This window comes from Salmo salar, chromosome 04 (genome assembly GCF_965601325.2).
Source record: "Salmo salar chromosome 04, fSalSal1, whole genome shotgun sequence".
NCBI classification, from domain to species: Eukaryota; Metazoa; Chordata; class Actinopteri; order Salmoniformes; family Salmonidae; genus Salmo; species Salmo salar.
The window spans coordinates 61171840-61194512 of record NC_138294.1 but is presented as its reverse complement, the minus strand read 5'-3'; the positions used below and the strand labels follow the sequence as shown (position 1 = coordinate 61194512).

The 22673-nt window shown below is 44.8% G+C and overlaps 1 protein-coding gene across 2 annotated transcripts in view; it reads left to right on the top strand.

The window, feature by feature from the left end:
• The window catches only part of LOC106603524 (autism susceptibility gene 2 protein homolog), a 475162-nt gene that overhangs the window by 70838 nt on the left and 381651 nt on the right, over positions 1–22673 (top strand). For both annotated transcript variants that reach the window (XM_045717116.2, XM_014197337.3), the window contains exon 2: positions 17199–17477. In XM_045717116.2, the coding sequence (XP_045573072.2) occupies positions 17199–17477 (279 nt within the window). The remainder of the gene's footprint in view (positions 1–17198; positions 17478–22673) is intronic.

Genomic DNA, 22673 nt, shown 5'->3' with positions numbered 1-22673 from the left:
GCTCACTTGAACAGGAAGGTGGCGTGGCGGTCCTTCGTGGGCAAATTTTATCATCAAACTTTGCCATCAAAGTCTGACATTCTCTGGATTTATGGTGCATTCAAAACAACTGGGCCCTCTGAAAAAAACAAGGTCGAATCATGATGACATCAGTGATCTTCAGGACGTACCTCTAGAAAGGGGACTGAGTTCCGGATATACAATTCTGAGTTGGATGACCGTTCAAAACTTATTTTCCCAGTTGGAGCTCGTTAACAGTTGTTTTTAGCGTGGCACAAATAATGCTTCGTTGACAGCATGGCCAATGTTTAATATTTAATCCCAGACTGGGACCACACAGAATCTCCACTGAATAGCAGGCTAGTGATTGCTTTGCAATGCTTGTAGTTAGCAACTGATTCCTTCCAAACCACTCATTGTTGAATTTGAGATTTCCAACTTGTGCAATGTTCATGACCAATGGCTGATAAGCACCAATACGTTTTATCTATAATTTCTATTCATTATTTCTCTTCATATCCTGGCTGCCCCACCACCACAGAAAGCACTGAGCTAGGCTGAAACACCTGCATTTTGGAGCTGCCTTACTCAAGAAAGCAAAAAAAGAGACCATGTTTTTATGCAGATTTATTAACTTATTTTACATTGTTTGCAAACTGATATTTGACACATATTAATGCCAAAAAAGCATGCAAAACAGGCAAGCCCCCTCCCACCAAAAAAAGTATACTTAAAAAATATATATAAAATAGCAAAAAATGTGGGTCTCAAAACATGTGGGACTCTATTCCACCTGCCCTGAATGATGGGTCGCCACTGATGGCGCAACCCGTGCACTCTCAGACGCCATAATGGGACAGATACAACGTTGAGATCTTTATGTAGGTCAATGAGATTAGACAAGCTTAACAAGACTTAACGGAGGAGAGAAACCACTTTGGGCCTTAATCACGTTAATATTTCCAATAAATATTTTCATGATGTTTTCGCATTTTCATTCTGTTGTCATCTCTCTCTTGTTTTCTCAGGAACTTTGGGAGTGGTTTGTTTTTTCCTTGAAACGTGGTGTATGATCTCTGCAAAGCACACCGCCCACAAAATTATACCAAAAAATTATATAAAACCATGTCCTGAGATGCAAAATGGTTAGTTTGGGAAAGGAAAGCACAGATCACAGATAAGATAGGTCAACTTATAGAAACCAACGTAGTTTGTATGATTATAAAACTATCCGGTTTAGCTACACCATCATTTCCTCACCTGTGTCCTTCTCTACATCAGGGCTTTGTCTAAATCACTATTGCCAAGGACGAAGTAGTAACTTAACGCACAGAGTTTCTCTAGTCTAGAATGCCTGTTGAATGATTCCTCTCTCCAGGCTGCTATTGCTCTCAGGACCACAAGCTAGGTTTCAATCCAATTGGCGACAGATTTTCATGAGAATATTCAAAAATCTGCATTAAAACATTTTCCCATCCGAGATGTGTTTCCATCAAATTGACTTTTTGCAGATAAAATGCTGTCCGTGATGATATAGTGTACATAAAAATAACTTTAGCGGTTAAATTCTCCCGTACCGAATAAAGAATACAAGTGAAATGGGTTTCCATTGCATTTTCAACTCTACTGATGGTTTTGTCACAATAAATGTTGCATTATATAGCGAATGTGCCCACTGGTTTTGGTATGTTCTGCTCTAGCCAACAGCTTGCAGTTACAGTGCAGGTAGGCTACCTGCAGGTAGGCTACCTGCATAATGAGATTATTATGGACAAAAGAGCGAGATCATCATATCACCAGAGTAAAACCCTCAATATTTATTGGAAAGGAGCTTCAAGCTCATCACCGTGCACTTTCACCACCCTGTGAAGTTCATCATAACTTATTTCATCTGTAGTAAATTGCCTGCTTTCCCGAGTTGTAGTGGGAGGACCACACAACATCGCGTGACTCCATGTTTACTTTGATATCATGGATATTATATCAATATTTGTGCATTAAGGCATTTCCACTGCCATTTGTCACATAGTTCATTTTACTGACACAAAAAGATCCCACCTTGTCTAGCGTATTTTGTGTTGTCGACAATTGGAAAGCGTGCTGACAAATTTGCTGTTTCCATCAGGCCTGTCATGAAGTGTTTTATCCAACATGTCATTTACTTGCATAAAAACATTGGGTGGAAACCTGGTTACAGAGCGTAAAATATCCCATCAGTAGCCATAAGCTGTGATCTATCAGTGACACTGTTGGACAAACACCTGTCACTGGTCATAAATCACATGGTCTGGTCTGTTAGTGGGGAAGCCAGCGGAGACATAAAACAAAAATGAACGCTCCTATCTAATGAATGACTCATTGGAAAATGGAACGTTAATATGTGTCATTATGTGTCATTCCAGAAAGGGAACTGTTTTACTCAACTGATTTAATCAGTTCTGTTTGATATTTAAAAATCATAATTAATTTGCATAGCAAACATGTTTGGTGGCTAAACAAGCCTCCTAACATTTATTTCCAGAGAACCCTAATGCAACATATGCCTACAGAAACATAAGTAGGCTATTTCTAGAGGCATCTTCATTGTACATCATCCTGATGTGGCCCGCTATCTTCTACTGTACATGAGGTGAAAATCCATGTCCATCGACAGCTTTCTGAGGGTAAAATCCCAAGTTATTGCTAGACACGTCACCTCTATGTACTTTTGACCCATCACGTCTTGGGCTCAAGCGCTCTCTCTCTCTCTCGCTCTCTCCCTCTCTCTCTCTCTCTCTCTCTCAATTGTATCTAGCTAAGGAATTATATTTCTGCACATTTCCAGCATGTCTCAGTATTTCCTTTTTCCTTCAGCAGCAGCAAAGCACTGCCCTGTAGTGATGGGTCATTTGCGAATGAGTCGGCTCTAAGGGCCGTCTGTTGTAGGTGAACGTTGGGAGCCGGCTCGCACATCAGAAGAGCCGAATCTATTCATAAAAATATTACAAAATTAAGATATGAATAATCAAAAGATTTAAATTAATGGAATTAACTAATTCAAAGAACGAAAAAAGAAATACATTGATATAGGCCTAAATGCTCAAGCGCACACACATTCGTTCTGACTGTCTGCTCAGACTAACAGCCAAACCTGTTGTTCCTGTCAATCAGACATGCAGTGTCAACCAATGAACCAAAGATGCGTGAGGGAGGGCCGAGCCAACTGACTCACAGTCACACACTTAGCAGCCGAGGAGAGAGAGGAAGGACAGCCGTGAAAACAACAGCTGGAAAATGAGTCGGAAGCACAGTAGCATTTGGATGCATTTTAATAATGTAGACAATGTTAGAGCACAGTGTAGAATTTGCCAAAATAAAATCTCATATAAAGCCGGTTCTACGCACAACCTACACCAGCATATGCAAACTGTGCACCCAACTGTGAAGCTAGCTGTAGCGGAACTTCGAGAAACTAGCGGGCCTGCTAGTGATAGTGGTGGAGCCAGCACCTCCACACATGGAGCTGTATCCACTCAGTCAAGTAGGCCTACTCCGCAACCCACAGCAACATAGTCTTCTATGGACCAGTTTATGCCAAAGTCTATGTCTGTACTGAGAGAAGAAACCACATCAGCCCCTTGAAAGTGAGGCAGCTTGCATTTCTGAATTCAAATCTCTCATAAAAGCAAAATATGGTCAGCATTGCTGTGTGCTGCTGGTTATAACATGGCAATAAAGAAGAGAAAGAAAAGAGGGACCAGTTTAATGTTTTAAGTGGGATGCTGCAGTTTTGCACATTGTTATTTATTTTTCATTGATATGGTGCAATATTCTATATTGCTGTTCAGATTGTATTCGTTTTGAATGGTCAGATTTATATGCACTTTGTTTATATACATTAAAAAGTTATACTTTAAATGCAAATGTTTAATAGCATTCTTTTTCATAACAAACCAATGCATTTTTAAATACATTGTGTTTAAGGTAGAGTATGATATAATTAGAATTATTTTAACACCAATCATAGTCTATCGCAAACAACTATCCCAAACTGTTTGACTTGTAAAAATACAAAACATATTTTTTTTAAAGAGCCGTTTGGGAGCCAAAAGAGCCGGCTCACTGAAAAGAGCCAGAATGCCCATTACTACTGCCCTGGAGCCCGCTCTCGCCTGGCTTTCACTCTGTTTCTGTTTAGCATGGCAGGGCCATGCCTGGGCTGAGGCCTGTGAGTTCACGTTCCACTGTTAGCTTTTATGTGTACAACCTATAAATAGTGCAGGTGGCAGGTCGCTGGAGACCACGAATGAAGCCTCAGCTTATAGAGTTTTACATTAGGAGGAGGAAATAGATCTTGTCTCGCCTCCTCTCACAGAGAACAGCATGCGCTAACCTATTGATTTAACTGAACATTAACCGAGCACATGTTTGTGCAATGGCATTAACTCATTATTGGGTATGTTATAATGCCCTATCCTTAGTGCACTGATTGTGATATTGTAGCTTATTGTAAGTGCACTTAACCTCAAAGAGCAGTGTTGATTAGTTGATTTTTTGTATCCAGCTGAGTATTGTGAATGTTTGAAATGAATGTTGGACTGAATTCTTGTCATTGGTGTGAACTATATTATTATACTTTTTGGGGGTAATCTACCAACTTTAATTTCAGTGTTTTGTCAGGACTTGGGAGAATGCAGCAGCACATGTCCCAACAGTTCCTCTTTTATCATTGTAATCAAAAATATTTGAGTTAGACTTGATTCCTTTGTCTAACCAGATTTAAATGGTTGATACAGCATAATTATGTCAGAGTTGGTTTGCACTGTGCTGTATTAAGAAAGCTAAATTTAGTTTCTCTTAAACAAAATGTTCAGATTTGTCATGTATTGATGGATCGAGAGAGCAACAAGTACTCAGACAGGTTATGGAAAATTTTATGAGAGGTTAAAGAAAATTGAGTGAGACAGGTTATGGAAGATTGAGTGATATCGGTTATGGATGACAGAGTGAGACATTATGAAGGTTTGAGTGAGACAGGTTATAGATGATTGAGTGAGATAGGTTATAGAGGACTGAGTGAGACAGGTTATGGAGGGTTGAATGAGACAGGTCACGGAGGGTTGAGCGAGACAGGTTATGGAGTTGAGGGAGACAGGTTATGGAGGGTTGAGTGAGACAGGTCATGGAGGGTTGAGTGAGACAGGTTATGGAGAGTTGAGTGAGACAGGTTATGGAGGCTTGAGTGAGACAGGTTATGGAGGGTTGAGTGAGACATGTCATGGAGGGTTGAGTGAGACAGGTCATGGAGGGTTGAGTGAGACAGGTTATGGAGAATTGAGTGAGACAGGTTATGGAGAGATGAGTGAGACAGGTTATGGAGAGATGAGTGAGACAGGTTATGGAGAGATGAGTGAGACAGGTTATGGAGAGATGAGTGAGACAGGTCATGGAGGGTTGAGTGAGACAGGTTATGGAGGTTTGAGTGAGCATCAGTGCAGTCTAATGATGTGCTTGCTGTACCCAGTTGCTAAGCAACCTTGCCTGTTTCGCTGAAGCCATGCTATCCCATTAGAAACCCCACGTCACGAGAGGGAAGGAGGGATGGGTATTATGGAGGACACACTGAGTTCAGCCATGTACTTAGTTATTGTAAGCACCCACCTATTTCCAGGCCTACATCTCACGTTGAAAGGTTTCCCAAGTTTTCTCCCACATACACTTCTAGGTGCGGACAAAGTATCTAGCCTGCATTCCCTGGCTAGTTAGTTTATCTCAAGACATATAAGCTTGATTCTAGCAAAGACAGTACAGTATGACCATTGTCAGACTGCTTCTCCAATAGAAATCCCCGATAGCGTTTGTAGGCGATGTAATTGCGTTGTTGGCTAGCTAAGCTCATGCGTAGAAACACATCATCGGGTCTAACGGTCGTCTGTGCCAAACTGTGCATGTGCAAATCAAAGGCAGCGTGTCAGTTTGTCACTGTCACTAGATCATCTGCTGCTTCCCTAGCCTGACAGACAGCAGTTTGGTTTTACCGGAGAGGAGAGATAAACTCAGCTGTCATCAGCCCTAAAAACTCAGCTTTTCACTATTCCCCCCTCTACTCCCTCTGTCCTCTCACAGGAAGCATTTTCTGCTGTGAATCACAAAAAAAGGTCTTGTTAAATCAAGCATTACCTCTCGAGATCCCAGGAGAGAGCTGTTGTTGTACTACCATTGTTGTTCCGGCATCACCGCAGTGCGCAAACAACTTATGTTTTAGAGCACTAAAGGATACACACTTAAATCATGAGGAGAGGAGTGTGTGAGTTATTGAGCACAGAAATGAATGGTAACAGTTACAGTACAGAACAGCAGTGGCCTATACAGTATGTATACAGGATTACTACCTTCTCCCTAGTATCTCCCTATAGTGGTCCGGATAATGGAGGAGATGGTTGAGAGAGAAGACAAGGGGAGAGGAATGAGCAGAAAGAGAGAAACTCTCAGCTTTACTCTGAAACCTCACCTGATCTGAGTACTCTCTCTCTCTTCTCTTTCCCCATTATTCATTGTCTGTATTGACATTCTCCCAATAATCCCTCTCCTCCTCCTCCTCCCTCCCGTTCTCTTTCTTTGTGCATTTGGAATGTTTTGAGATACAGCAATATGTTCATGGTCTGCTCGGCTAAATGACTATATCATGTAAGGCAGTGAATATCTAAAATATGTATAATGTCTGATTATGCTGCTACCAGTTATAGCCTACAGTTATAGCCTACAGTTATAGCGTACGTCTTATTATGTGTTCTTGCCAAGGGTTTGTTTGTTTTGCATTGTTTCCACCCCTAAATGATAATCTAATAGTAGTAAATGAATAGGTCCAAATGAGTAATAATGTGATCCACTGCATTGAATAGATATGTATGAATGTCCAATCTCTTTCTCTCTGCCTGTTCAAGCAAACGCTTAATTTCCTTTCGCGTCTGTCATCAAATAAGGAGGAATTAGTTAATCTGAAGAGGGTTAGGGCTTCAAAGAGAAAATCCACTCTACTATGTCTGCCACGATTTGATAGATTTCAGTACAAGATGATTGTCTTTCTGACTATTTACTATTTATGATCTTTACAATCTACGCTACATGGGTTGTTCACACAGGCAGCCCAATTCAGATCTTTTTTTTCACTAATTGATCTTTTGACCAATCAGCTCTGAAAAATATCATATTTGATTGGTCAGAAGACTCTTAAATATAAGTAAAACTAAATGCATGCTCTTCAACCGATCGCTGCCTGCACCTGCCCGCCCGTCCAGCATCACTACTCTGGACGGTTCTGACTTAGAATATGTGGACAACTACAAATACCTAGGTGTCTGGTTAGACTGTAAACTCTCCTTCCAGACTCACATCAAACATCTCCAATCCAAAGTTAAATCTAGAATTGGCTTCCTATTTCGCAACAAAGCATCTTTCACTCATGCTGCCAAACATACCCTCGTAAAACTGACCATCCTACCGATCCTCGACTTCGGCGATGTCATTTACAAAATAGCCTCCAATACCCTACTCAATAAATTGGATGCAGTCTATCACAGTGCCCTCTGTTTTGTCACCAAAGCCCCATATACTACCCACCACTGTGACCTGTACGCTCTCGTTGGCTGGCCCTCGCTTCATACTCGTCGCCAAACCCACTGGCTCCAGGTCATCTACAAGACCCTGCTAGGTAAAGTTCTCCCTTATCTCAGCTCGCTGGTCACCATAGCAGCACCCACCTGTAGCACGCGCTCCAGCAGCTATATCTCTCTGGTCACCCCCAAAGCCAATTCCTCCTTCGGCCGCCTCTCCTTCCAGTTCTCTGCTGCCAATGACTGGAACGAACTACAAAAATCTCTGAAACTGGTAACACTTATCTTCCTCACTAGCTTTAAGCACCAGCTGTCAGAGCAGCTCACAGATTACTGCACCTGTACATAGCCCATCTATCATTTAGCCCAAACAACTACCTCTTCCCCTACTGTATTTATTTATTTATTTTGCTCCTTTGCACCCCATTATTTCTATTTCTACTTTGCACTTTCTTCTACTGCAAATCTACTATTCCAGTGTTTTACTTGCTATATTGTATTTACTTCGCCACCATGGCCTTTTTTGCCTTTACCTCCCTTATTTCACCTCATTTGCTCACTTTGTATATAGACTTATTTTTCTACTATATTATTGACTGTATGTTTGTTTTACTCCATGTGTAACTCTGTGTTGTTGTATGTGTCAAACTGCTTTGCTTTATCTTGGCCAGGTCGCAATTGTAAATGAGAATTTGTTCTCAACTTGCCTACCTGGTTAAATAAAGGTGAAATAAATAAAAAAATTAAAAACACCAATTAGTGGGGGGAAAAAAGATCAGAATTGGGCTGCTTGTGTAAATGCAGCCTTCTTAATGAATACCACCGCATTGCCTTTTAGAAGCCAGTACATGATCATTACCATCAGAATAACCAGCCTGACAGGCTCTATCTGTTCAATGTGACACACACACACACTCAGTGCTCCACTCCTCATGTGTATTTAATGAGGGTAAATGTTGTGTGCTTGTATGACTGATGCTGAATATGTTTGCCACTCATTAGGGTGCTGTGCTGTCAGGGCTTGGTAATGTTTCTCTGCACTGTGTGTGGTTACTGTACTATACTGTAGTTCTAATGCCTAACCTAATATGTTACACACATAGATCTGGATCTGTTGGTTTTGCATTGAGCTAGAAAGGTAGTTTTATAGCTGAATGGGAATTGTTCCAGTTAGACATCTTCCTTGTCTGTTACATTATGTTGCCAGAGGGCGTCATCATATTGCTAAGCAGTGCATGTTATGATGATTCTCCTGAGCCTCTCCCTGAGTCTCTGATGCAGCAGACAGCAGGCGCTGTGATTCTTGTCTTTGATATGATCTGTTGAGCAGAGCCAGCCATGACACAGCGCTGCGCTGCTGTACTTTTAGAGAGGGGGACTGGTTGTGCTGCCCTCGGGACCAAGCAGAGTGAAGGAATAATACAAGAGTGATACAAATGGAATCTCTTCTTCTTCTGTTCTTCTTTCAGATCGAGGCTCCCCATCTCCAGTCCCCAGCCTGTTAGGGTCCTGTGTGTGAAATGAACTTACCAAGGGTCTGCTGTTGTTGAACAACCAACACAATCAGGAAATCAGATCAGCAGATATCCTCTTGTCAAGTTAATTTAACATTTTTGTTGTGCTGTTTGTCTGAACAGAGAGAGAGAGGGAGAGATTTAAAAAAATGGTTTGTCTCTGTTGTATGAGGCACATGCCAGCAGATTGTCCAGACTGGTGTGCGTTTGGTGCGTGTGTCCGTGCACCTGTGCGGGTGTGTATTTACAGTATCTATGTGTGTGTGCTGGCTATGGATTTTTTGAAGTCTGCTGCTAGGCCCGATATTGGTCTGGATGTGCTATCATATCAACACAGGAGACAGAGACAAAGGCGTGCGTATAAACACATTGTAGATGGTGTTGTCTGTTGGGGAGTAATTCACTGCTCACCTCGCCTCAGTGGCTGTAGAGGCTTCAGACACCCTTGCCTTTGTATACACTCGAGACGTTGTCTTATCTGCACTTTAAAGCATTCGCTAGCAGAGAGGAAGAGGGGGTTTGTTTTGAGCCACTGCTGATACCAGAGAGACCTTTACAATGGCGTACACATCACAGACAAACTGAAATGGTCCACTCACACAGGCAGTGTGGTGAAGAAGGCGCAACAGCGCCTCTTCAACCTCAGGAGGCTGAAGAAATTTGGCTTGTCACCCAAAACCCTGACAAACTTTTACAGATGCACAATTGAGAGCATCCTGTCGGGCTGTGTCACAGCCTGGTACGGCAACTGCACCGCCCTAATTTGATTTGAATGTGAGACAGTGGAATTGCCAGCGGTTCTTTCTACCCTAGAGCCCTGAGCGACAGAATGGTTTCAGAATGGTTTCAAAGCTATTAAAACATTATGAGATACTTAGAGCTGGTCGCGGTTGATCTTCTCTGATCTCCCTCTCTCTATCCACATAACATCTGTGAGCGGCAGCTTCATTGCAGTTTGTCTCGTGTCCCTGGGTATGAATCATGAGCCATGGTTATTCAGCATTCTCCCAAGCTTTTCAAACTGCCAATGATGTGTTCTTTGTAGAAATGATCACCCCCTTTTATTTCTGCCTCTGTGATGCCCTCGCTGCTATACCACTCATACATTAGACAGAGCAGAGCTGTTAGTCTGCTTGCCTCCAGACACATTGTTGAACAGCAGTAGTAGTATTGCTTACTTTAGGCCATTGAATTCCTTGCGTAACATAGGCCATAGAAGAGCCGCTTTCAATGTCTTCTAGCAGCCTTGACTGGTAAATACACATTGAACTAAAATATAAACGCAACATGCAACAATTTCAAAGATTTTACTGAGTTACAGTTCATAAAAGGAAATCAGTCAAATGAAATAAATTAATAAGGCCCTAAACTATGGATTTCACAAGACTGTTGGTTACAGATACCTAAAAAAAAGGTAGGGGATTGGATCAGAAAACCAGTTAGTATCTCGTGTGACCACCATTTGCTTCATGCAGCACGACACATCTCCTTCACATAGAGTTGATCAGGCTGTTGATTGTGGACTGTGTAATATTGTCCCACTCCTCTTCAATGGCTGTGTGAAGTTGATGGATATTGGCGGGAACTGGAACACGCTGTCGTACAGGTCGATCCAGAGCATTCCAAACATGCTTAATGGGTGACATGTCTGATGAGTATGCAGGCCATGGAAGAACTGGGACATTTTCAGCTTCCGGGAATTCTGTACAGATCTTTCCGACTTGGTGCTGTGCATTATCATGCTGAAGCATGAGGTAATGGCGGCGGATGAATAGCATGACAATGGGCCTCAGGATCGCCACCATGGGGACTCTGTTCACAAACCGCTCACCCACACAATGCCATACACGCTATCGGCCATCTGCCCGGTACAGTTGAAACAAGGATTCATCCGTGAAGAGCACACTTTTCCAACATGCCAGTGGCCATCGAAGGTGAACATTTGCCCACTGAAGTCGGTTACGATGCCGAACTACAGTCAGGTCAAGACCCTGGTGACGACGACGAGGACACAGATGAGCTTCCCTGAGATGGTTTCTGACAGTTTGTGCAGAAATTCTCCGGTTTGGCAAACACAGTTTCATCAGCTGTCCAGGTGGCTAGTCTCAGACGATCCCGCAGGTGAAGAAGCCGGATGTGGAGGTCCTGGGCTGGAGTGGTTACATGTGGTCTGCAGTTGTGAGGCCGGTTGGACGTACTGCCAAATTCTCTAAAACGACGTTGGAGGCGGCTTATGGTAGAGAAATTAACATTAAATTCTCTGGCAACAGCTCTGGTGGACATTCTGTAGTCAGCATGCCAATTGCACGCTGCCTTAAAACTTGAGACATCTGTAAAATTGTGTTGTGTAATAAAGCTGCATATTTTTTAGTGGCATTTTATTGTCCCCAGCACAAGGTGCACCTGTGTAATGATCATGCTGTTTAATAAGCTTCTTAGTATGCCACACCTGTCAGTTGGATGGATTATGTTTACAAATAGGGATGTAAACAAATTTGTGTATAACATTTCTGAGAAATAAGCTTTCTGTGCATATTGAACATTTCTGGGAATGTTTTGAGTCATGCAGCTGGTAAAGGCAGAGCATAGCCATGAAGTGTCCACTTACTTTCTTCTCCTCCTGATTCACCACGGCTGGGATGGAAAGTTGCTTTACCCTCTCTCACTCTCTAGGCAACAGAGAGATGGATACTGTGAGGTGAAATAGCTGGTGTATTTGGTTGACTTTTATTCATAGTACTGTTATTATAGACACGTCTGCTGATTTAGTCAAGGCCTTTCCATGAAGGGTGAATAACAATATGTTGAACAATCCAAATGAATTGAATTCAAAAGAATAATGCATTGCAAGTAGCATTGCTCATAAGGGATTCTACTTTTTAAGCCTAATTAACATACATTCTTATACAGTAGTCATCTTCTGCTTTTGTCATGTGCTGCATCATTTTCCAATATGAATTCATTCTATTTCTAGGATCATTCACACTCACTGTTGTTTAGCGTGGTGGATGCTGTATGGTTCAGTGATATCTGGACAGCTTCTCTGTGTTTAGCGTGGTGGATGCTGTATGGTTCAGTGATATCTGGACAGCTTCTCTGTGTTTAGCGTGGTGGATGCTGTATGGTTCAGTGATATCTGGACAGCTTCTCTGTGTTTCGCGTGGTGGATGCTGTATGGTTCAGTGATATCTGGACAGCTTCTCTGTGTTTAGCGTGGTGGATTGGTGTATGGTGCAATGATATCTGGACCTGCTCCCAGCACAGATCTGAGTGGAGTTTGATTAGTTAAGCAGGCCTCCACTGTGTCTGGGTGATCACACATACACACACACTCACACACACTCACTAATGAACACGCAGCACACTTATACTATTGCTTGGCCCCAGACAAACTGCCTTTTTGTGCCTGGCGGGTTTAACTACTTCATTGTGTTCTGTCAAGTTGAGCCTTCTGAAACCTCTGATTCTGTTTGATGGTTTTCCAAGGGGAGTCGCAATCAGAAGAACAGAACAGATATAATCAAACACGTGCTTGGTTTTGTTCCAAAGAGAGAGATATGTTTTTAAGTTGTTGCATCCCTGTGTTGAGGAGTGGAGAGAGGGTCAGGGCAAAATGTGTGATTTATATGGAGATACTGCAGTTAACACAAGTTTAAAGGTGACTGAAAGTTTATAATTCTGTCTTTACTATCAGCAATTGTCCTATTTTATAGCAGGAGGAAAAAGCACTACAAATCCACATTCACAATTTTATACTGGGTGACTTGTTCAACAGAATTTGTTTGAAGTTAACAGCTAGTTTGTGGAAGAAGTGTTTTCCCTCCTAATACTGTTTTATTCCAGACTCAAGCATTAGGCTAGGTAACCATTTGCTTTTCATTTTTCTCCCAAACATTTCCAATCCTCAACTGGCAATGTATAGTATTTTCTATTTCACATATATCTCAGCCCTTCACAGGAGTGAAACACATTGTGAAGTCTATTGAGCATGAAAACTGATTTGTGCTGTATTTTAGACATCATATGATATGTTCTTAAACCTGGCGTATGATCTGGATCCTGGAATTTGTCCTGCCATTTTTAAAGCTGGAAACCTTAATGGTGAAACTGCCACGTTCGTTTAAGATTTCACAACAACAAAGAAGTTACCGCAGACACCAAACACAGCTTTTCCGCCTCTGACATTGCACGCATGAGAGAACAGCAGAATATGTCCTATGTTGGGCAATGCTCCTCACCTCCGCTTCATCAACAAAATAATAACAACGGTTGTGGAGCGGACAGTGGCACTGTTTCCCTTACAGCGAATTCCCAATTTTGTGATATCCAATTGGTAGTTACAGTCTTTTCCCATCGCTGCAACTTCCGTACGGACTCGGGAGAGGCGAAGGTCGAGAGCCATGCGTCCTCCGAAACACAACCCGGTCAAGCCGCACTGCTTCTTGATACACTGCTCGCTTAACCCAGAAGCCAGCCGCACCAATGTGTCGGAGGAAACACCGTACAGCTGGCGACCAAAGTCAGCGTGCACTGTGCCCGTCCGGCACAAGGAATCGCTAGAGCGCGATGGGACAAGGAGATCCCGGCCGGCCAAACCCTCCCCTAACCCGGACTACGCTGGGCCAATTGTGTGCCGCCTCATGGGTCTCCCGGTCGCGGCCGGCTGCGACAGGGCCTTGGATCAAACCCGGGTCTGTACTGATGCCTCTAGCACTGCGATGGAGTGCCTTGGATCGCTGCGCCACTTGGTAGGCTGTGGATTCCATCTTTAAAAGAACATGCACAACGGATAGTCTTTAAAAAAAAAATTACAACAGATTCTTAAGAGGCATAGAACCACACATCACACTAACAATGACAATGCATGCCTTGTTGCATTATTTGTGTTGGATGAGAGTGGAAGACAAAGGAGAACACAATTAGTTGATGCATGCAGCATTTGTTTGTTTTTCTGTGAGGAAAATTAGGCTTTGTTGTAAAGGTAATGGTTCAGTGAATCAGAGCCAACACTCCCACCAAACCCATTATCCTCATCAACCTACCCATTCTGGAACTCTGTCACTTGAGTTGACAGTTTATAATGTCTGTCTATTGGCTCTGCGACTGGATGGAGTGGCTCCTCCTGCTGCTACTACAAGCCTGGAACAAAATGAGTCCCCTTACAGATAATATCATTGATTTGTTCCATAGGTTTAGCTTGGATGGCTCCAGTACAGTACACTACACAGCCTCTATGTGGCAGATTACTTGTTATATTGATCCCCCAGTCAAACTGTATAACCCCATCTCGTTGGAAAATACGATGTTACATTCCTTTCCAACTGAATTAGGGGAAACTCAAATGGATTCTTTAATTGTGTCTTATCATTAGAGGGGCTGCTTGGCTTCGTTTCTGATATCTTTACCCCCTCCTCTGAACTGACTTTACCCCCTCCTCTGAACTGACTTTACCCCCCTGCTCTGAACTGACTTTACCCCCCTCCTCTGAACTGACTTTACCCCCTCCTCTGAACTGACTTTACCCCCCTCTTCTGAACTGACTTTACCCCCCTGCTCTGAACTGACTTTACCCCCTCCTCTGAACTGACCTTACCCCCCTGCTCTGAACTGACTTTACCCCCTCCTCTGAACTGACTTTACCCCCCTGCTCTGAACTGACTTTACCCCCTCCTCTGAACTGACTTTACCCCCCTCCTCTGAACTGACTTTACCCCCTGCTCTTAACTGACGTTACCCCCTCCTCTGAACTGACTTTCCCCCCCTGCTCTGAACTGACTTTACCCCTCCTCTGAACTGACTTTACACCCCTGCTCTGAACTGACTTTACCCCCTCCTCTGAACTGACTTTACCCCTCCTCTGAACTGACTTTACCCCCCTGCTCTGAACTGACTTTACCCCCTCCTCTGAACTGACTTTACCCCCTCCTCTGAACTGACTTTACCCCTCCTCTGAACTGACTTTACCCCCCTGCTCTGAACTGACTTTACCCCCTCCTCTGAACTGACTTTACCCCCTGCTCTGAACTGACTTTACCCCCTCCTCTGAACTGACTTTACCCCCCTGCTCTGAACTGACTTTCCCCCCCTGCTCTGAACTGACTTTACCCCTCCTCTGAACTGACTTTACACCCCTGCTCTGAACTGACTTTACCCCCTCCTCTGAACTGACTTTACCCCTGCTCTGAACTGACTTTACACCTCCTCTGAACTGACTTTACCCCTCCTCTGAACTGACTTTACCCCCCTGCTCTGAACTGACTTTCCCCCCCTGCTCTGAACTGACTTTACCCCTCCTCTGAACTGACTTTACACCCCTGCTCTGAACTGACTTTACCCCCTCCTCTGAACTGACTTTACCCCCTCCTCTGAACTGACTTTACCCCTCTCCTCTGAACTGACCTGACTTAACCCCACTCCTCTGAACTGACTTAACCCCCCCTGAACTGTCTTAACCCCCCCTCTGAACTGACTTAACCCCCCCTCCTCTGAACTGTATAACCCCATCTGGTTGGAAAATAGTGCACATTACAGGAGATGTGAGGGCTGGTGTATTGGTTATTGGTTTGTTTGGTTATTGGAGTGTAGTGTAGGTGTAAGTGCCCACTGTTTTACCAGGGGGTGTGGGAGTGTTGACAGGGTGAACTTCATTGACTGTATTTGTTAGTGACAGAGACATGGTTGTTGCATTCATTCATTTCCAGTCCTTCACCAGGTAAGATCCTAAGTGAATATGTTTTTCAATAAAATACAATTCTTTAAGACAATACAATCTTTCATAAGGCCTTATTTTGAGGGCCTAGTTTTACCTTAATACAGTGGCCTAAAACTCATGTTTTACAGGCCACATTAGGCCTGCAAGTCACATTATGCTGGCTTGCAAAGTGATGTGTAATTCCTAATGGAATTCAGCCAGAGTTGGGATATCTAACATTTGGAATTTTATTCACCCGCAACCTGAATTCAGAATGACCGACAGGGTTGGGAAGCCTAAGATATGAGACTACCTAAAGCATCTAGACTGGAATAACCATTTCAGTAACGGGTGCAATAAGTCCAAGTAACAGATTGGATTAGTTTAGAAAAATGTATGTTATTTATATTTGAGTAGTATAAGATTAATTAATCAATCAATGTAAAAACATAGATATTGAAACAAACAATTCTAAAAAGCAACCTACAATAGAGCATGCTGGGAAATATGATAATGATGGGCGTGGTTTTGGTTCAACCGTGGTTATTAACACCAGCACTGGGGTTATTTTACACCAATGAGTGTTAATTTAACACTTACAGATGTAATTTTGCTCCTGAATCAGCACTAGAAATGTTACACTGAAAAATAACCACTAGGTAACACTGGCCAATTTGCTGTGTGTGTGAGTGTCCTAATCCTCAGCCGTGCTCTAATAGATATGTGGTTAATCACAGACAGGCAACGTGGTGCTTTCCTATCCTTAGCCTATGAGACTCTCCTGTGACAATATGTTTAAGTGTAATGTGTCGTTAGTGCTTAACGACCCACAGTGGGCCTCTGTAGGGGAGAAGAACATTCTCTCTTAGTACGGCTCACTGGAGAACACAGATACAATAGCTACTTACTTCCTAACTGGCATTTGTAAATGTGAATTTGTTATCTATTTTTAAGCCTAGCTTTCATGATCATCGTAATGAGCTCTCTTTATCAGGTGTAGGAGGCTTATTTTGTCAGGATTATGTATTTAAATGAATGTAATTGCTTTTGGTACGCTCAAGCGACAAGATAATAATAAATACTTTATTTGTTTCAGTATAGTTGTCATCTCTCCCCTTCTCCCCTGCACTGTACTTTTGTGGCTGGAGTTGTATTTTTCAAATTGTCAAATAAAGACCCAGCTATCGGTCTATTCTCCGCTCTCTGTTGCTTGAAAGACTTGACCCTGAATTACTTTGTTTCAGTGTAATGGAGTGTTTACCTCCCCTCTTCTCTCCTCTTTCTTTACAGAATATACAGTGCCTTCAGAAAGTATTCACAGCCCTTTACTTTTTCCACATTTTGTTACATTACAGCCTTATTCTAAAATTGACCTCTCACCTCTCCCCTCTTCCTCTCCAGAAGGACCTGACCATGAAGCCCCAGGAGTGCAGGGAGAACCAGGAGAACCATCAGGAGAACCAGGCAGGCCCCCCCCTGCACAAGAAGAAGCCCCCCAGGGTCCCTAACGGATTCAGCCTGGACACCCGCAAAGCCCACAACAACCACCTTAACAACCACCACAACAACCATAGCAACCATCACCAGCATTCTGACCAGGAAAACAACAACCCACGCCTGGCTCCTCAGACCAACGGCAAGAAGAAGAACAAGAACAGCCTGCAGAAGAAACACAGGCCAGTCAGTACACTGTTTATTACTCGTTACACACTACACTATCTCCTCTCCACTCAGTTCCACCTCTCCTCAAGCTGCATTTTTGGTAGCCTGGTCCCAGATCTGGTATTGCAGAGTTGAGACCAGGCTAGTGTTTGGGCTCTCAGGTTGGCATATTGGGTTTTGTCTGCACACTGCAATGGTAGATGGAAACACCCGTTTAGTTTTATCCTCTTGAATGTAGAAGAGGAACTGTGAGTGTGTGTTCAGTCTTCTGTCTTTCACTTTGGTCATCAGAGCCGGTGGAATTATCAGTCATACTATGTGTTTGATAAGGATGAAGAAGGGATTGAATGATGGGTTTTTGTACTATGATTGGAGAGTGATTTACATCTAGATTGCCCTGATTTCAAACAGATAGAGGATAATACGCTACAGTACTGCAGAATCTGTTGCAGGCTGTAAACACCTCGCGATAGCAGGTTTGTAAAAGCATTATACGAAGTTACCTTCCTTTCCAACTGAATTAGGAGGAACTCAAATGGATTCTCTTGTCTTATCATTAGAGGGGCTGCTTGGCTTCGTTTCTGATATCATCCCAGATATGAGTTAATTCATGTTACATTAAGGTCTGTAGACAGATGTTCCTTTTTCAGTATATGAAATGACGTTGTATTAAGGCTAGAGATTTGTGAGGACCAAATTGCCTTATTGTTATAAAGGAACACTGAACTTACCCCCTCCTCTGAACTAACTTTAACCCGCCTTTGAATTGTCTTAACCCAACCCCTCTGAACTGACTTTAACCCCCTCCTTTAACCCCTCCTCCAAACTGACTTTAACCCCTCCTCCGAACTGACTTTACTCCCCTCCTCCGAAATGACTTTAACCCCTCATCCGAACTGACTCTAACCCCTCCTCTGAACTGACTTTAACCCCTACTCTGAACTGACTTTACTCCCCTCCTCCGAACTGACTTTAACCCCTACTCTGAACTGACTTTACCCCCTCCTCCGAACTGACTTTACTCCCCTCCTCCGAACTGACTTTAACCCCTCATCCGAACTGACTCTAACCCCTCCTCTGAACTGACTTTACCCCCTCCTCTGAACTGACTTTACTCCCCTCCTCCGAACTAACTTTAACCCCCTCATCCGAAATTGCCTTTAACCCCCTCCTCTGAACTGACTTCAACCCCCCTCCTCTGAACTGACTTTAACCCCTCCTCTGAACTGACTTTAACCCCCTCCTCTCAACTGACCTCAACCCCCCTCCTCTCAACTGACCTCAACCCCCCTCCTCTGAACTGACTTAACCCCCCTCCTCTGAACTGACTTTACCCCCTCCTCTGAACTGACTTTACCCCCTTTTCCGATCTGACTCTAACCCCCCTCCTCTCAACTGACTTTTACCCTCTCCTCCGAATTGACTTCAACCCCCTCCTCCGAACTGACTTTAACCCCCTTCTCTGAACTGACTTTAACCCCCTTCTCTGAACTGACTTTACTCCCATCCTCTGAATTGACTGTAACCCCTCCTCTGAACTGACTTTACTCCCATCCTCTGAATTGACTGTAACCCCCTCCTCTGAACTGACTTTAACCCCTCCTCTGAACTGACTTTAACCCCTCCTCTGAACTGACTTCACTCTCCTCCTCTGAACTGACTTCAACCCCCTCCTCCGAACTGACTTCAACCCCCTCCTCCGAACTGACTTTACTCCCCTCCTCCGAACTGACTTTAACCCCTCCTCCGAACTGACTTTACTCCCCTCCTCTGAACTGACTTTAACCCCTCCTCCGAACTGACTTTAACCCCTCCTCCTAACTGACTTTACTCCCCTCCTCTGAACTGACTTTAACCCCTCCTCCGAACTAACTTTAACCCCTCCTCCGAACTGACTTTACTCCCCTCCTCTGAACTGACTTTAACCCCTCCTCCAAACTGACTTTATTCCCCTCCTCTGAACTGACTTTAACCCCTCCTACGAACTGACTTTACTCCCCTCCTAACTGACTTTAACCCCCTCCTCCAAACTGACTTTAACCCCTCCTCCTAACTGACTTTGCTACCCTCCTCTGAACTGACTTTAACCCCTCCTCCGAACTGACTTTAACCCCTCCTCTGAACTGACTTTACCCCCTCCTCCGAACTGACTTTAACCGCCTCCTCCCAACTGACTTCAACCCCCTCCTCTGAACTGACTTTACCCCCCTCATCCGAACTGATTTTAACCCCCTCCTCCTAACTGACTTCAACCCCCTCCTCCGAACTGACTTCAACCCCCTCCTCCGAACTGACTGTAACCCCCTCCTCCGAACTGACTTTAACCCCTCCTCCGAACTGACTTTAACCCCCTCCTCCGAACTGACTTTAATCCCCTCCCCCGAACTGACTTTAACCCCTCCTCCGAACTGACTTTAACCCCCTCCTCCGAACTGACTTTAACCCCTCCTCCGAACTGACTTTAACCCCCTCCTCCGAACTGACTTCAACCCCCTCCTCTGAACTGACTTCATCCCCCTCCTCCGAACTGACTTTAATCCCCTCCCCCGAACTAACTTTAACCCCTCCTCCGAACTGACTTTAACCCCCTCCTCCGAACTGACTTCAACCCCCTCTTCTGAACTGACTTCAATCCCCTCCTCCGAACTGACTTTACCCCCTCCTCTGAACTGACTTCAACCCCCTCCTCTGAACTTACTTAACCCCCCTCCTCTGAACTGACTTTACCCCCTCTTCTGAACTGACTGTAACCCCCTCATCTGAACTGACTTCAACCCCCTCCTCCGAACTGACATTACCCCCCTCCTCGGAACTGACTGTAACCCCCTCCTCCGAACTGACTTCAACTCCCTCCTCTGAACTGACTTTACTCCCCTCCTCCGTACTGAGATTACCCCCCTCCTCGGAACTGACTGTAACCCCCTCCTCCGAACTGACTTTACTCCCCTCCTCCGTACTGACTTTAACCCCCTCCTCCGAACTGACTTTACTCCCCTCCTCCGAACTGACTTTACTCCCCTCCTCTGAAGTGACTTTAACCCCTCCTCCGAACTGACTTTACTACCCTCCTCGGAACTGACTTTAACCCCTCCTCCGAACTGACTTTAACCCCTCCTCTGAACTGACTTTACCCCCTCCTCTGAACTGACTTTACTCCCCTCCTCCGAACTGACTTTAACCGCCTCCTCCGAACTGACTTCAACCCCCTCCTCCGAACTGACTTTAACCCCCTCCTCCGAAATGACTGTAACCCCCTCCTCCGAACTGACTTTATTCCCCTCCTCTGAACTGACTTTAACCCCTCCTACGAACTGACTTTACTCCCCTCCTCTGAACTGACTTTAACCCCCTCCTCCAAACTGACTTTACTACCCTCCTCTGAACTGACTTTAACCCCTCCTCCGAACTGACTTTAACCCCTCCTCTGAACTGACTTTACCCCCTCCTCCGAACTGACTTTAACCGCCTCCTCCCAACTGACTTCAACCCCCTCCTCTGAACTGACTTAACCCCCCTCATCCGAACTGATTTTAACCCCCTCCTCCTAACTGACTTCAACCCCCTCCTCCGAACTGACTTAACCCCCCTCCTCCGAAATGACTGTAACCCCCTCCTCCGAACTGACTTTAACCCCTCCTCCGAACTGACTTTAACCCCCTCCTCCGAACTGACTTTAATCCCCTCCCCCGAACTGACTTTAACCCCTCCTCCGAACTGACTTTAACCCCCTCCTCCGAACTGACTTTAACCCCTCCTCCGAACTGACTTTAACCCCCTCCTCCGAACTGACTTCAACCCCCTCCTCTGAACTGGCTTCAACCCCCTCCTCCGAACTGACTTTAATCCCCTCCCCCGAACTAACTTTAACCCCTCCTCCGAACTAACTTTAACCCCCTCCTCCGAACTGACTTCAACCCCCTCCTCTGAACTGACTTCAATCCCCTCCTCCGAACTGACTTTAACCCCCTCCTCTGAACTGACTTTAACCCCTCCTCTGAACTGACTTCAACCCCCTCCTCCGAACTGACTTCAACCCCCTCCTCTGAACTGACTTCAACCCCCTCCTCCGAACTGACTTTAACCCCCTCCTCCGAACTGACTTTACCCCCTCCTCTGAACTGACTTCAACCCCCTCCTCTGAACTGACTTCAACCCCCTCCTCCGAACTGACTTCAACCCCCTCCTCTGAACTGACTTCAACCCCCTCCTCCGAACTGACTTTAACCCCCTCCTCCGAACTGACTTTACCCCCTCCTCTGAACTGACTTCAACCCCCTCCTCTGAACTTACTTAAACCCCCTCCTCCGAACTGACTTTAACCCCCTCCTCCGAACTGACTTCAACCCCCTCCTCTGAACTGACTTTAACCCCTCCTCCAAACTGAGTTTAACCCCCTCCTATCAACTGACGTCAACCCCCTTCCTCTCAACTGACCTCACCTGACCTCCTCTGAACTAACTTAACCCCCCTACTCTGAACTGACTTAACCCCCCTCCTCTGAACTGACTTTACCCCCTCTTCTGAACTGACTGTAACCCCCTCATCTGAACTGACTTCAACCCCCTCCTCCGAACTGACATTACCCCCCTCCTCGGAACTGACTGTAACCCCCTCCTCCGAACTGACTTCAACTCCCTCCTCTGAACTGACTTTACTCCCCTCCTCCGTACTGAGATTACCCCCCTCCTCGGAACTGACTGTAACCCCCTCCTCCGAACTGACTTTACTCCCCTCCTCCGTACTGACTTTAACCCCCTCCTCCGAACTGACTTTACTCCCCTCCTCCGAACTGACTTTACTCCCCTCCTCTGAAGTGACTTTAACCCCTCCTCCGAACTGACTTTACTACCCTCCTCTGAACTAACTTTAATCCCTCCTCCAAACTGACTTTACTACCCTCCTCTGAACTGACTTTAACCCCTCCTCCGAACTGACTTTAACCCCTCCTCTGAACTGACTTTACCCCCTCCTCTGAACTGACTTTACTCCCCTCCTCCGAACTGACTTTAACCGCCTCCTCCGAACTGACTTCAACCCCCTCCTCTGAACTGACTTAAACCCCCTCCTCCGAACTGACTTTAACCCCCTCCTCCGAACTGACTTCAACCCCCTCCTCTGATCTGACTTTAACCCCCTCCTCTGAACTGATTTTAACCCCCTCCTCCTAACTGACTTCAACCCCCTCCTCCGAACTGACTTAACCCCCCTCCTCCG